The sequence below is a fragment of the Sipha flava genome, unplaced genomic scaffold (genome assembly GCF_003268045.1).
Source record: "Sipha flava isolate LNK unplaced genomic scaffold, YSA_version1 32_pilon_pilon, whole genome shotgun sequence".
Classification (NCBI taxonomy): Eukaryota; Metazoa; Arthropoda; class Insecta; order Hemiptera; family Aphididae; genus Sipha; species Sipha flava.
In genome coordinates, this window is record NW_020273018.1 from 1,256,676 (window position 1) to 1,274,775 (window position 18,100).

The 18,100-nt window shown below is 29.7% G+C and overlaps 1 protein-coding gene across 1 annotated transcript in view; it reads right to left on the minus strand.

The window, feature by feature from the left end:
- LOC112686916 (sodium-independent sulfate anion transporter-like) overlaps positions 1–11,266 on the minus strand; it is a 29,413-nt gene extending 18,147 nt beyond the window's left edge. Inside the window, exons 1-2 of the mRNA XM_025559407.1 lie at positions 10,924–11,266; positions 5,510–5,731 (exon numbers count right to left, since the gene is read on the minus strand). Coding sequence (XP_025415192.1) covers positions 5,510–5,731; positions 10,924–11,157 — 456 coding nt within the window. The 5' untranslated portion in view covers positions 11,158–11,266. The remainder of the gene's footprint in view (positions 1–5,509; positions 5,732–10,923) is intronic.
- Between the last annotated feature and the right edge of the window lie 6,834 nt (positions 11,267–18,100).

Consider the following 18,100-nt stretch of genomic DNA (forward strand, 5'->3'; position numbering starts at 1 on the left):
AAAAAAAAAAAAAAAAAAAAATGAAGGCTTGAGAGAAGGGAGCGTCCATTGACACCACTTCAAAAAGTCATTCTACTCATCAGAATGTTAATTTAGATTAGTAGATCTCTGGGCCAACGTCGTTTTAATCGACGAAGTGGATTTATGGGGTTAGTTAAAGAGTGGAGATTGGAGATAAGTGGATTTTGATGGTTAATTATGGCTGTGTGTAGTTTTTTGTAGGATTGAGAGGCTAATTCAGGAAGAGTTAGGATTTTCAGGTCATTATGGAGGGACTGGTTGCTGACGAACCAAGGAGCACCTGTGATGACGCGTAAGCTTATAGACTGGAAGGATTGGAGTATGTTAATATTTGACTTTTTAGCTGCTCCCCAAATTTGAATGCCGTAAGTCATGGCTGGTCTTATAATTTGTTTATATATTAGAATTTTGGTTCTAAGTGGAATTTTGGAGCGTAATAGATTTCTAAGAGAATGAAGACGTAAATTTAAAGATTTACGTTTAATTTTTATATGATTTGACCAATTTAGTTTTTTGTCAAGGTGGATGCCTAGGTATTTAACATTGTCTTGTTGAGGGATTATGTTGTTGTTGATGGATAGGGGATGACTGTTAATAGAGCGTAGAGTGAAGGTTATGTGGCTAGATTTGGATTCGTTAATTTTTATTCTCCAGAGGCGGAACCAGCTTTGGAGCTGTATCAGATGATCCTGGAGTCCTTTGGAGGACTGATCGGGGTCAGAGTGAGAGGAGATTATAGCAATGTCATCAGCGAATGTGGCAATAAAAGTGTCGTTAGAGTGAGGTATATCCGAGGTGAAGATGTTATAAAGAGTTGGAGCTAAGATGCTACCTTGAGGTATACCTGCAGTGATATGATGTGAATGTGATATATCATCTAAATAGCGGACTGCAAAAGTGCGACTGGTTAGGAAGGACTTAAGTATAAGAAACAAAGGAGCCGGAAGGAAGCGGAGTTTGTAGAGAAGTCCGTCTAACCACACTCGGTCAAACGCCTGGGCAACGTCGAGGAAAACAGCTTCACAATGATTTTTTGTTTCGAGAGAAGAGGAGATAATATCAGTTATTCTATGCACTTGGTGTAGAGTTGAGTGTTTGTTTTTGAAGCCGAATTGCGTATTAGGGATTATATTAAGATCATTAATAATTGGGTAGATTCTTTTAAGGAGAACTTTTTCAAGGATTTTAGAGAGGGTAGGGAGGAGACTAATAGGCCGATATGAGGAGAGAGATTCTGGAGGTTTTCCAGGTTTATGAATTAGTATTATAATGGAATGTTTCCAGGTTGCTGGGAAGTATGATAGACGTAGTATGGAGTTGTATATGTAGGTAAGAAGAATTATTGCCTTTTTTGGAAGGTTTTTGATTATTAGGTTAGTGATGAGATCGTGACCAGGAGATTTGTTTTTTGGTAGTTTATTGATTATGAATAGAATTTCTGAAGGGGATGTATGCTTAGCTGGAAAGGACATAGGGAGAGAGGTGTCTAAAGATTGTTTTATATGATCAGTGTGTTCTAATATATTTATATCTGGATGTGGAGAAAAGTTATTTGCAAGATGCGTAGCAAAAAGATTGGCTTTATCTATATTAGATATAGCATATGAGTTATCAGGGTTACGTAGAGGAGGAACAATGTTTTTTTCCTTAAGAAGATTTTTGGTTGCCTTCCATAAAGATTTGTCTGAGTTTGTAATTGATTTAATGTAATTTTGATAAGAGTTTGAATTATGTTTCCTTAGAAGATTCTTCAATTTACAAGTAAGTTGGTTGTATGTAGTTTTATCGCTCGGGAGATGAGTTCTTTGCCATTTAGAACGAGCTCGACGTTTCTCCGTAATTAAGTTGCGTAAGTATTGTGGTGGGTTAACTTATTCATGACTTATAATAATTTTTCAAATGTTAGTTCATCATCAGCACAATAGTATTGTAGACTGTAGCGAAAAACTACTGATGTAGGTAGTATATATTTAAATCCATTTTTTTATTACCTATGTTATAAAACATTTCGTACTAACTACAAATTATTATTTAAGTGTCTCAAACATGAAAAAACATAATATGAAAGTGAAGCTAAAATGAAGTAAACTAGGGATACATCTATGTGAAATGATTAAAATGTAAAATAAAGTTTTTTATTCATAGACTCAGACATAATTTAACTAAATATGAGAACAATGTTTTAAATAATTTAAAATTATTATGTATTATTATGTGTTATTTTGTACTATTGCAGTTTTGCTAGGCGTCGTCATATTTGTCCCACTTATAATAATTATAAGTGGGACAAATATGACGACGCCTAGCAAAACTGCAATAGTACAAAATAAAACTATTTTAGGTTATTTGATTGTATATTATTGGTTAAAAGTATAACTCACGGGTGACAGCCAATGGAGTATTATAAATTAATATTATAATTAATCATATCCGTAATAATATACTAAAAAATTTCTATTTATAGTATATTATACGGAATAAATTGTGTGTATAAAAACAACAATCGCTCATCGAACACTGATTCCTTATCATAAATATTATAAGAAAACAAAATAGGTAATAGATATTTATTATTATGTATAATCAATATTATTACCAAATATGGCAATGTCAATGAATTGACAATATAAATAGACCTGTCGGCTGTTGAATTTTAAATTAATTTGATTTTGATATAAAATATCGATTTTAACTTTTTTCAATTTTAGTATACATTTTGAAAATCATTATCAATCATTAACAATTTTGATTTTGATTTTGATTTTCTAAAAGATTTTTAACGGTTTTTATCGATATTTTAAATCGATTTTGAAATCGATTTCAAGCCCTGTTCTATATAAGAGATTTACTAATTAAGCGTACTATTAATGCATATGTTCAAATTTTCAAGTTCATACATTTCGATTAAAAGCATATGCATATTCTAAATAAAACATAGTACCAATGAAAGTGATTAACTAATTTTAGGTGAACTTTTATTGGTAACTTTTAGAAGCACTAATATTACATTATATCCCGGGTAATATAATTTTTAGATCCGGTACTGTGTGTACCAAAGACATTTGACCGGACACTATGTATACGAGTACATAATTCAATATTAAAAAATGCAACACAAAAAATTTTATAAAATAGTTCACATATTACATATATATATACAAAGAAGCCAACAAAGTCAACCGGAACTTTATCGCTTCTTGTTTAATATATCAAAATGCTATAATATAGAGTCAAGTAACACACAAGGAAGTATTATTTATCCAATAACATCAAAAGCGAAATGGCCGGTAGAACTCTTATTAACTATTTTTTTGATGATAAATATTTAGTATATGTTATTAAGCATCTTGGTGTATTTATTAAGCTTCAAAGTAGAACAGGGAATTGTGTTGTTGTGATTAAATTATGCTTATACTAAGAATTTAAATATGAGTGCATTATATATAAACACCAACAATAATTTATACATTTATGGTAAAACTGGGTTAGGTTTATTGTAAGTTTTTGTTTTAAGTCCTAAATTTCAAACCTCGATTCAAACAAAGTTACTTAATATGAGATTCGAAGAAAAATGCTACAAAAATAAGATAAAAATTATTAATGGATTGAAAATATATAAGTTTTGATCAAATCATAATTCTGAATTTCACTACGACATATTATTAACTAATCAAATATTACGAAAATGACAATACGCCTAATTTTTAGAAAAATTATGATCCATTTGATGAAAATATCAATATACTAGAATACATTTTTCCATACACACAATCCGATTTCTATAACGGTATTTACGTATTATGATTTGTAATACCATAAACGTAATATAGTTTATATGAATACTCGTATTTTACCATTTTAGGCGAGTCATTTGATTTTCATTCAACTAATTATTTTACTAAGTATTAATAAAATAGACTGCGATGTTCATCCTAAAAATATTTATTTTCAGAAAAAATTAAGCTAAATCCTGAATATATTTTTATTGAAAAATAAGACTGTTGATTTTAAATTGAATAGACCAAAATGTAGACAAAAAGTAACATTTTAAATATAATATACCTATATAATATAATATACCCATAGGCGTGTCCAGACCTTCATAGCTGGGGAGGCCAGTTATAAAATTTAAATGTTTTACTTACTACAGCGATCTATAATCTATATCTATATTTGTGACTTATTTTTGTTGTATGGAAAGTATATAGCAACTAGAATTTTTTTGCTCTGCCAAATCAAAGATTTTTTTGATCTTAAAATTGGTTTCCTATGCTATTACAACTATAAACTTATAAATAAGGCCTATTAACTATTGTACTACTAAGTTATTTTTTATAAATATTTTATCATGTATCCATAAACCTTCTCTACACATCTTATTACTTACAGTTATTACACAATAAACAGTTTTTTATTAAAATATTACAGATAGTAAAATTCAATAAATTTAAAATTTAAATTTACCTTTTACTTAAAATTACCTTTCATTCAGCCACGGATATAGATACTATATATATATCCATGGTTTCACTATTATAAGCCAAGAGGCCAAGAACGTCGCTGGGGAGGCCGGTGCCCACCCTCCCACCCCCGTAGACACGCCTATGAATATACCTATAAGATCGGTCAAAACATGTAAAATGCACAGTATCTACATATTATACAACCTAATCAAGTGTTTTAATTTTTCCAACAATAAAAGAAATATAGGAACAAAACTACATACTTCTTGATACATTTAAAATAGTTAATACGTATCTATTAAACATTCAAATGTTCGTACTTCAAAATTAAGCAGTTTAACAATTTAAAACAGGGCCGTCCCGAAAGGGGGGGGGGTCTTGGGGGTATCACCCTCCCCCCCAACGAAAACACCAGTCGATAGTCGAAATTGTTTCATTATAGCCTAGAAGGGCATAATTCTACTTACGGAAAACGAATATTACATATTTCGGAATACATTGTGTACACGAATAAAATGTATACAACTACTACTTATTATACAATATAAAATATTATTATATAAATATATATATAATTAAACTGTCAATTTTAAGAACGTGCGACACTGAAACATGTATACATGTTAAAAAGTAAAAATACGACTACATATATATAGTTAATTATACTACATACATTGAGTAAAAAATTGTAGTCGGCATTTTTCATATTATTTACCCCCTCCCCTCCCCTTGATTTTCATCTTCGGGGCGGCCCTGATTTAAAATATATACCAAATAATTTATTTATAGATACTAATAAGTTGTGAAATAAAGGAATAATAAAGAAATTAAAATATAATATCTCCTTGTTAAATAATTAATAAAGAATATATTATACCTAATTGACGTGCGGTAAAGTGATGCATTTGAATAATTAAAATATACATTTAATTTATATAACATAATTTGTTGAATAACGCTACGTTTATTTATATTAAGTATCAATAGTTTTTAACCAAGTTACGAGTTTAAATTATTTGTCTCACCTGTGGTTCCAAACCCGCAAGCGTAGCGTACGCTAGCCCCTGAGGAATGACGGTTAGTCCAACAGTAACCCCAGCGATTAAGTCACTGACAGCTTGATCTACATCGTACTTGGGCAGCCAAGAAACGATAGGTAAACGTTTTTTGAATAACTTGCCAATAGATTGATACCGCTTTGGTCGGTATTTGGCGTCATCGTGGTATTCAGACATGGCGACTGCAATCTAAATGTTCGCAAATAAAAATAATATTGTTCATGTATATTTTTCGATGTGCTACTCTATAATACTATTAATCGCATCAATGGGCGGGTATTTTATTATTTGTTGATAATTTTACGATTATATAAATGCAATTTATATGTTCAGAAATAAAAAAAAGTCAGTTTGACAATGTTAATGGTAGACTATTCTGAATTGTACGCAACATCCGTAGGGAGCCCGATTTCTATTTCTGTGGATCTATTGTGTGCCAAATTTCAAAACTTTAAGTCCCATGGAGCGTGGTTCAAAAATGTAGACAATAATGCGAAGAGACTATCTTGTATCAGTATCCTTTCACACACCTATCACAAAAATCAGTGTTCGTAATAAATTGACACGCAATATATAATATATACACACGTTCATTTGAATGATACAATCCGTACGTTGTATAACATGTGGTAATTTATTTTTTAATATTATTATATGTTAGTATAGTAAGATATTCAATGATATTTTGCAGTGAGAGTATTATATACTTCAACCTTGTGCCATCGTTAAGACCTCAATTATAAGAACAAACAGATATGATGGTGCATACAAAAAAATAAAGAAACAGATCCAGATAATAAAGGTAAAAAAAATATCGGTGTTACACACATGGAAACATTATTGTGAAATCGATACACCTCAGTGATCCCGTAAACATAGAAGAAATTGTGACACAGTATTGATATTATATTAATATCGTATAGAATTCAGACTCCAAGGTTCTATAATATAAAGTATGAATCATTGAAATATCTTTTATGGTTTTTTGTTAATTGGAAAATTGGACAATTGACTATAGCGCTAGTAAAACAAAGGGACGTTAAATATTGACCACAACCGAGATATTAGATAATTTTATGTCATTCAATAATCGCAACTCTATAGGTTATTCAGTACAAATTATTTATATTAATAATTTCAAAAAACATTTTATTTCTATGTTCGGAATGAATTAGAGAATATTAGCTATGTGACAATTATATTGTTTTTCATAATTTGTAACTATAGATAATTTGGGTAAGAATGTTTTAAAAGTTCATACCAAACTTTTTAATACCAAACATTTGATAAGGATTGATGAAGCTATAAATAAATAGACTAAAAAGAATTAACAATTAAAATCATTGTAGCAAAGTATATAGAGCTGGTTATCTAATGGTATCTTAATGGTTAACTAAGAACCGTGGTAAAATAAATGAGGAATTATAGAAGCGATTGTTCAAAATTTAAGATTCTGCGGATGATGTATAATTAAAATCGTAAAGAAATGTAAAGCACAATAGTTTTAAATACGTCCATGGTATACTTATACTGATTTGTACACGCAAACAAAATTGTGATAAGTTTCTGGGTCAAATTACGAGTAAGTGGGTTAAGCAGAACTTGCTATTCTATAAACTAATGAGCCACTTATTAAAAAACTTTTAAAATAACGAAAAAAAGTAAATAAATTACATGACACAGCTACATTAATAATTCATTTTAAATGTTTTACAATATAAAATAAATGGTAATTGCATACACGAATAAGAACAACTAAAAGATAAGATACTGGTTTATTTTTGATACCGAGCAAAATTAATAAAATCCAGACAGCTTTTCTAAACACTTTTTCATTGTATAACCATACACACAGAGGCGGATTTAGCGTTTTGGCACCCCTAGGCTTAATCACTCTGCCCCCCCCCCTATAACTCTAATAAGGATCCAACAATATTTGGTCTAAACCCTTCTCTTCAAATTTTTTTCAGTTTTTTTATCAAAAAAAAAAAAAAAAAAATTAAATATTCAATTTTTAAAACAGAAAACTTCTAAAAATATAATATTGCATGTCTGTTATTTTACTTCAGATATCATTATTACCAGTACAAATAAACAATGCTTATACAGTCACATAACGGAAATATAAATAGCCAGATATGAAAATACCTATACTCGGATAGTCGGATGTTCCCAATATGTACATAGGTACTAATAAGTTATTAATAATAACTAGTAACTATCTGTAATTATTTTATTACAAATGTAATATTTTCAAATTGTAATAATAATTGTAATATTCTTACTATAGCTTCTAGGTACGCATCATACAATATACATATTAATATATTATTATAACTTTTTAAAATTATTTTTATTCGTGTTTATATGACAAATATAAAAAAATATATATTAAAATAAATATACCTAAGTGAATAATAACCCTTAATTCTATAAAAATATGCTCTTCCAAAAAAGCCGCCCTAGGATATAAGCCTTTTAGCCTGCCTCCTAAACCGCCACTGCATACACATATGTAAATATGTTCCTCTTAGGTAAATCTAAATTTCTATAATCATAGTTAACAAAAATCTTGATAAATAGTGTATCTAAATAATACAAAAAATATATAATTTTTTTTCTATCCGGGAAAACTGCCAAGCCTTTTCAAGTTAGTGGACTAAAATTTGGGCGACCAAAAATTTTTATTCTGTGATAGAAAAGTGCGACACACAAATGAGTTCAATTTACATCATAAATACATACTAAAATTCTAGACTTACGGTTTCACGAAGATTATCATATTTTTTCTTGAGTTATTTATATAACTGTATAAGCAATTCATATTTTGTATGTGAAATACATTCTGATTAAAAATTAAATTTTTTGTAAAATCTAATAGTATTTCAAAAGATAGAATTTTTGTATTACTCAAGGTAATACCGTTATCTAAACATATTTCAAACCGTCAATGTATAGGGAGAACAGATTGAAAGCGCCAGTGCTAATATAAACGAATATTTTTTAATGTTCACTTATTATATACATTATCAAATATTTATATTACAGTGTTGCCATGTATAACATATTCAGAATGACATTTCATACGATATATATGTATTATCAGTAATAAAAGACATAGGTATCTGCTATTATAAAAATTGAAAGCACTATTAACGCACTAACCCCGTGATGGTTAAACGTTTTTTTTTAAAAAGGTGAAGTTATTATTATTTTCTAACTTTAATGTTAAATTTAATAAGATAACCTTTGGGTCTCCAGTTGCTGATATCTGATTTAGACTATAACCATAAATTAAAAAATATGGGAAGTTAGTGAGTCTTAGCCCACAAAATATATCAATTATAAACTATAATGAGTAATGTATTTCAATATAACTAATGTTAATTGTACAGTTTTGATAAATTTAGTGACGGGTTCAACGTTTTTCAACACAGAGTAATTATTATATTTTACATGGTAATATGTAGTTAAAGCTAGATTTAAAATAACAAATGGTTTTACTTCGCGAATTACTGGTATGGATATTGATAAGAAAATACAATTTCCAAACCGATTTATGAAGTTTAAATAATTATTAATGATTGAATATATTTAATGATAAGTGACGATAATATTATACAAGCTATCTGAACCAGAATACCATCGACTGACGAATGACAATGATCAACAAATTAGTCGCCAACTACCAAAAATAGAAATTGAATCCAACTATTATGACTATTTATACCAATCTTTAATGGTCAAATATTTCTTAAGTAAAAATGCTACACATCGCATCGTTAGAAACATTTAAGTCTTATGAATGAATGTACTCATTACCTAGTGGACGTATTGATCGACTTAGATGATAGGTGTAATTTAACATCAAAGAACATCGAGCTGGAGTGCGTGAATGACGCTACTATTATTTTTACGTTCTTAATATAATTATTATGCATTATTTATTTCTTTAACTCTTCAATAATTTTTTTATGGCAACGTTTTCGTATGTCATGTAATTTTTCTTACTTACCAGCGTGGCACTGTGACGTGTTTACTCATTGCATTACTGTTTTACTTTTTAAAATGTATTTAAAAAAAAAAAGCTTAATGTGTACCTACCATATTTTAATAATCATCAATACATTAATAATACCTACCATTTATACATTTTAATATACTTGCAAACCGATAGTTTACTTATCCAAGAACTATTAAAGCTATATTCAAATTGTATAACGTATAGCAAAATAATTAGCTTTTCATCGATAATGACATATTTTATATCTACATGAAAATTGGATACGTAGTTTCACATCTCAATCTTTGATTCTGGTCATTTATTTGTGATCCGCCTATTTATTATTGCTATCAAAGAATTAAGACGTTCCATACATCTGTAAGTCTTGAAAGTGTCTTAAATTAATATCTTCAATAATTGAAAATTAAGCCAGTTAGTTTTATTTTTGTTTTTAATTATAGACATACGACGTTGTAACTCTTTAGGTGACGTGTAACTCCACGTTAGTAACATCAATATCGAAAGGAGAACAAGAATAATTCAAGAAATCCTAAATACGACGATGATAATGTGTACGACGTTGATCCGAGAAAGATTTGGCGAGATTTCTTTAACATTCGGGACAACTTAAATCATTGATTATAAAATTAATCCAAGAAAGAATAATACACCTACATGTGGATATGGATTCCAAAAGAAGTTAAGAAAATATTTATTTTTCTGCTACGAATAATTTTGCGTTTTTCGTTAAACCTCATACAGATACTCCGATGTCAACAAAGGATCAATAAGTAAATAAAAATTTCGAAAACATCGGTGTTGATAGAAGAATATACGTTCAGCTGCAAGTACTGTGACGAATAGCTTGTGCACATACAATCGGTAAAAAAGTGTGAACAACGTTCATACAAATATTGTGACAACAGAGTTTGGTATTATTTGTTTATTTTCCCATTGACGTGTTGTACAATGCAAAACGAGTGGTTTTGCAATGTTTTTTTTAAACAACAAACAACGGTATCGGATCGAACACAATTCATCGGTTGTGTTCGAACGTGCAGAGTGATACGAGTGTCAAAAATCGTCATGACGACAAGGGATGATCTCGGTGCGGCAAACGCGCGTCGGTTCCGCGAACGTTTTCGAACTTATCGCGCGAGAGTCCAACGGACCGTTGTCGGCGGGCGCGTGCGCGCGGGAAAACGTGGACGACCGGCGCGCTTTTCGACGGCGGCACCGGGCCGGGTTAACAGCGGACAACGGTATCGCGACGAATGTTGTTGATGTTCCGTCGATTGTTTTCCTTTATTTTTAAATTTTTTTCTACCGACGAGAGACCCGACGCGAACAGAGGACCGAAACACAACGCGTTCCTTACCTCGCACAACACGGTTGACGGTGCGGTCTGATCTACGCGGCCAGTGCCGACATCACATAGGTGTACGCCCGGAGCGTGTTGAAACGAAGACGATGACGGCGGACGGTTCAGCGTGACGACGGATGCATGGCGCGAGCGGGATCGGACGATCGATTCCGGCAGCTGTTGGTCAGCAGCACGGTCGGCGGCTGACAGACGGTGCGTGGCGGGCGGTTGGACGACGTACGTGCACATGCGACGAGTGACGACCGATCACTGTTGACGACGCGTGTCGCGGGACGCGGTTCATGCCGAGAACGGTGTTTCGTGTCGTCGAGGTCCGTCGCACGCATGTGCGTGTGCGAGTGGAACGCCTGCTAAGCAACGTACACGCGGTCGCGCCGAGGTGGTTTCGGTCGCGGTCGTGCCTCACGGACGGGTGGCGGTAGTGTCGACGGTTCGCGCGCGCGCACGCGGGGCGCTATTCAACCGCCGGGTCACTGGAACCGCGTTCGTGTTGTTGTCGTCGCGTTACCGCACCGGTATGCTGTTCCGTCGACCGGCCCGGTCGCGTCCGGGGATGAACGTGCTGTGGGAATCATCGCCGTGTGAACATCGTCGACCGCGCGGAATTTCGATTACGGGTGCGACCGATTTCCACGGACGGACCGCGCGAATCGTTCACACCGTTCAGCCAAACGTATTCTAACACCGCATATTTCTACGTCCTACACTAGTCGACTTGCAATGAAATCCATCCGAAACATGGTGTACGTGGCACGTACTTTGAAACGCCCACGTTAAAAGGAAAACCGACCATTTTTCCAATAAAACAGCGTGTTTTCACGTTTCACATTTTTAATGGGGTGTTTAACACCTTCTAAAGAATTAGCGATTGTATAATATTAAAAAAAAAAATTCATATAAGGTACCTATGAATTAATAATTATATTATTCTATTATTATTCTAAATACAATCGAAGAATTACTAATAATAAAAAAGGTAAACGCCTTTTTTTTCCCCTAGTTCATCAATCATTTCGAGCATACGTAAACTGTGCCCAAATTACCTTATTATTTTGTACCTAAACTACACCCGAAATGTTGTTTATGTTGTAAACGTAATATGTAAACCACGCCCAAATTGCTTTCTATGCCCAGGAAGTGTATCTGAGTATTTTGTAATTATTTAATGAAATCTAAACCTGACGATGAAAGAATAATAAGATTTGCGGATTATTTGGTAGAAGTATATATAAATGAAGAAGCTAAGTAGGTATCCACCTGAAATATGTGCTCAAGCATCAGCAGAGTCAAATTTAATCACTTATGCATGCGAGGCATTTCATTCTCACTTTAATTCTAGTATTTACACAACGCATCCAAATATTTGTATGTTTATAGAAAAGTTAAAAGAAATTCAAATAGAAAGATTTAATAAACTAAATAGTAAAAATGAACTTTTTAATAGCAAAATTCTAAAACGACAAAAAACGAGAAACGTTACAAAATTTAATTAATAAATATAATAGTGATCAAACTCCTATTGATGAATGTATATCAACAATATGTCATTAATAATATTTATCCTAATAATGTACTTTTTAAAATTATAAATTTTTTTTTATTTAATTAAATTAAATTAAATTTTTTTAAATTATATTATTTGGCTGTTATGAATTATGTATAAATTAGAGATTAGTAATTTTGAACTTAAGTTTAATTTTGCAAAAATATTCTATTTTTTTAAATTTTATCTGGGTGCAGATTACATGTCACCTTTTTACACGTGATAAAAACACTGGCACAGTTTACACGTCACCTTTACACACTTAGTAAATACTCGGGCGTATTTTATTTGTACGATTTTGTGTGTTGCCTGTGCATTGGGTACCGATAATTTCTACAGTTTTTATTTATTGGTATTATCGTAACCTTTTTTTTCTTCTAGGGGGGGCGAAATCCAGGATACCCCCCCCCCCTAAAATATGCAATTGGATGCAGCAAAACTTTTTCAGCTTTATTTATAAACGCAGTATTTTTATGCGTTTCAATAATGTGCTTTAAACACAATCGCCGATGGGAAATATCACATTTTAGTGATGTTAAAACTGAAAACGAATCAAATACAAATGTCTTTATTCAGGAGATCCCGAGGCTTTTAGTTACAGATGACAGGTTGAAACATTTCGTCTAGTAAATATTTATATATGTGTAATAATTGTGATAAAAGTTACTCGAGTGTAACTTTGTTCAATATTATAATCACCAACTGGATAGATTTCGTAACATTTAATTGTTCGATATTGTATTGTCATCTTGTCATTAGCATACAAATTGTATATAAATAGGTACCACCAAGGAATTATTTTGCAAATTAATACTTTTCTAACCTTACTTTACTCAATAGAATATAAAATAAAACGTAATATATCACTTAAACATGAATACTTTAAATTGAAAAAAATTATTTTTATTTTTCATGACAAAGAGTAGGTAGACAGAAAGATTATTTTGAAATATTAAATTACAAACTAAATACACGGAAGGACCTTTTAATATTAATTTTTTTTTTATTGTTTCATTATTTTTTTATATCTAAGTAATCCGGTTGGAGTCGTATTTCAAAAACAACTATTATTTATCACTTTCAATAGTTTTAAGAAATATATATAGAAAACATACCATTTTATAACATTAATAGTTATCTATGTATCTATCTATATCTATCTATATAAATATATATATATATATATATATATATATATATACTAAGTTGTAATTATCATTTAATTTAAAAAAAATTGTATGTACAATTTTATTTTATATAATTATAAATTACAGTTAGTAAAAATGGTGACTTCCCACGACGCTGAATCCCCTTGGTACGAAAAGTAATTCATAGCAACATACATACCTAATATAAAAAGTGCAACTAAAATATATTAATTCAATTAATAGTAATTAATAATAAAATTAAACAAAAATTAGTATATGTTAAATGTTAAAAATTAGTTAAAACTCGCAAATGATTATATAGATAAATAGTTTATATAAAGAACTAAATAAATGCGTTGTATAGATTATTATTATATGTGTAATGTACAACCGGTTTCGAATCAAATATTCAATGAATGGCGATTTTAATAACTGTATATACCTGATGATACATTTTTAATTCGAAACCGGTAGTAGGTACATTACAAATATAATAATATACTCTTGGCTACGCATTTATTTATTTCTATATATAAATTCTTTATTTAAATACTCAATAATAATTATATTAACTAAATGTAAATTTTATTCAAATACACAAACTTGCAAATTAAAAAAACTTCTAAAAAATCAAAATTAATCACACTTAAAATAAAATAGCTGAATTATCCGTCACTGTCAGATTAAAGTAAAAAAAAAAAAAGGTTGTTGAATTGTTTATACTAATATTAAAAATGTATAATGTATATATTGTTATATGTAGGTACCAATAATGTTTAGGAAAAACATAAAATGTAAATTAATTTAATTTCTTAAGTTTTAATAACATTTATAAATATATGCATGACATTTTTGTACGAGAAAACTGCAAATATTTTACCTAAATATTTTTAATTTTTCAAATAATCCATCGCATTCATAACTTAATTTAAATGCATTCTGATTTTAGTTTAAACGATTTTCATTACGATTTTTTCTTTCACATCTTTTAGTTAAAGAATGGGTATTACGCTTGGTTTTAGTATTTGAAATTATTTAAGTGGATTAATTTAATTTTGAATATTGATATTATTATCAAACACTAAAATAATTTGATATCCGGCGTCAACAGTGCCGGAAAAAAAAAATTGCACATTATAGCACCTGAACTATAATCTACAAACACAGTAAGATTATTATTATATAATAATATTAATATAATAATAATAATATAATAATAATATTATTATTAAATCTAAACACATGAAATGTATTATTTATATAAAGTCGACTATTACATTCAAGTGTTTATTACGTCAACACATTTTATAACATTTTCCTCCCTTATATTTTATTACATTTTTCATATACCCTAATTTTTTTTTATACTCATAATTAAGTTAATTTATTTGATTGTCAAAGTGAAGATAATAATAAAAATAATAAGATGGCATGTTTTCGATGCTGTCATTGACTACTACTTTTTTCGTGCATGAACTCGAATTTTGATAGATATAATACTGACATTAAATTTGATACTTAACCCACTATATAAAATACTCCCCCATATAAAATACTGTCAAATTTCTCGCCCCCCCCCCCCCACCTGGTTATGTTAGGTGACCAGCCTACTTGTCATCTGTGTTCATTAAATTTTCGTAATCATTAAATTATATGGTAAATAGGTAATCTATACGAAAGATTACCAATCACAAATTCTTTGTTTCTCAATTATTTATCACTAAATTCATATTTATTAATCGAATACCTCGATGGTTTTATTACGTACTAAATATTTTACATGTTTATGGAACAAAACAATTTCTATCACATACTATGCGAAATTCCATTTTAAATAAAAACTAAAAATAATAATACTATGTAGGTAAGAGTTCACTATAAAAACACTGTTTAGTAGTTTTCTACTGTGAATGTTCTACATAAATGACAAAATCAGAGTGTTTTATTATGGTTTTTTTTAAGAAAATGTCGACGATGACGATAACACAGCTGTAGACGTAAGAGTAGTGGGGGTATATATGTTTGTGTGCGCGTGCAGATTTTTCGATTTTTCTCATTGTGGTTCATCTGTAAACTCAGCACTTATAAAAAAAAAAAAAAAATCAAGAAAATCGGTCAAGTAGAAACTCAGATTAGCAATTTAAAGAAATTGTCTTATGACATATTTAATAATATTTAAAGATGGTATTTAACAGTGACGTTGCTATCATAGGGCAAAGCGAGGCAGTGTCCCGGAACCCCAGAACTTATGGGGCACCTTGAATATTTCTGAAATATGGGGCACCTTAAATATTTCTGAAATTATACTTCCTTTAAATAACTAACAATGTTGATGTTATTTAATAATAACTTTTCAAATCGTACGTGGTGGTCATAAGCGTGCGCAGACCTCTTTTTCTGGGTATGCAAAAGGCTGCCACTGCCTACCTCCCCCCCTAAAATTGAAAGTTAATTTAAGCGTTCGAAATTCTGGTCTTAATAACTATTTAATTTTAAATTTTAAATTTTTTTTCCCAAAAAAAGTGACTGAATAACCATTTCTTAATCGTTATAAATGTCTTTATAATTAAAATTTTAAATAAATTACGAAAAAAAAAATCTAAATACATAACACTTGAAATAGTTTGAATAATACGTTTAAATGGAGTGAATAAATAAAAACGTAAATATATACTTAAATGAAAAACAAACTAAATTTGATAAATAATCAAAATTAATCATAAAACGATTCTGCGTACAGTTAAGTTATTAAATCACCAATAATGTTTTCGGGATTTTAATTTATAGTTATTTCTTGTTCTGTAGTTGATAGCTATTTAATCTCGCTTAAATTATTGTACTTCTTAATTTCATTAACACATTAAATCGTTATTGTAGTATATGATTTGTGATTTAAAAATAAATTAAACTGTCTGGGACTGAATATAATAAAAATCATAATGTAATACAAAATCACATAATATACATAAGACCAAATATGTCATAATTTTTATTTATTTTTTGTAATTTTAGAAAGAAGGCTCTATGTTTAGGGTATGGAGTTGCATACCCTACATACCCTCTGCTCACGCCTATGGTGGTGATTCCAGTAACAATCAGTATTAAAGTATAATAATAATACACTCAATATTTATTTGTTTTTTTTATAATAGGTACCTAATAAACATTGTGTATGTAAAATATAACATTTAAAAAAACATCATAACTCGCTAAAAAATTAAAATATCGGGAAAAACCGACCAACAAAACACAGATAATGTTCTTCCCTTAAAGTTTTATTATGTCAATAGGGCTCATATAAAATTTCACCCCCGGGGCCCAATAGGTGCTTAATCCGGCCTTGTCTGTAATCTACATATACTTAATTTATTATACTTCTTGGCATAATTTTACAACCAACATCGATACTGAAGCAAACGCATATATACGTATTTTGAAATAAAATTTGTTCTTTACAATAAAAATTACGACAGAACAGCTTTTAATAAAAAAAATTTTGGTTTTTTTTTTAAAAAATAAGAAAACCATAAAACTAGTGACTTAGTATTTTTATGGCAATTAATTACATTACTCGTTATTAACTCTAATTAATATTTAAAAAACTTTTTTCCTAAGGCTTAATTTTTATTCAGTACAATTTGCAGTTTTATATCTTAGATTTAAAAATTGAATAAGAAATTATTTTTTTTGATATGCTATAAATATTTCAATAAATATACGCAGTTTAAAAATTTCGAAAAAAGTAGTCTAACATTTTTAGTTATAATCTACATTTTAATAGTTTTTTTTTTTTTTTTTTAATTAGATTATTAACTATACGGAAATTTGAAAATAGCTTTTTTAAATTATTGACTAGAGAAATTTACATTACTAAACACTGATTTGTTTTTTATAGGTACATATTATTTCGTTACCTATTTATAGATGTATTTTCGTAATATATGTACATTAAATGTATTGTTTATACTGTAGCATTTCATAATGTATTGTGGTCACTATCGTTTAACGATCGAAATTGTGGTTACGTGTTAATCATTATTGCGATATATACTTTGTTGCTAACAATCTATTGTATTAGTTTTTAGTAAAAAGTATTAGACACCAATGTTTTTGTACATAAATAAAAACCACAAAAACCCCAATTCTTAACGTTATTTCACAAAAAGAAAGCATATATATGTTACAGGTAATGTTAACATTTGGACAATATCGACATTATCTGGCTTAAGTCGTCGACATTAGCCAACTGTTATCATTACCTGCCATGAATATTATTAAATGTTGACTAATGTTAACATTAACCGGATAATATTATACTAGTCAAGAACTTTTGGATAATGTCTTAACAACTATAAAAATGTAACTGTTTAATTGAGATCAACCTGACAACAACTATTAATTTCTGAACGAATAATTGGTTTAACTACAAGGCCTTTTCGTTTAGATGACAGTTTTATTTGACAAGGTCTACAAAATTTTA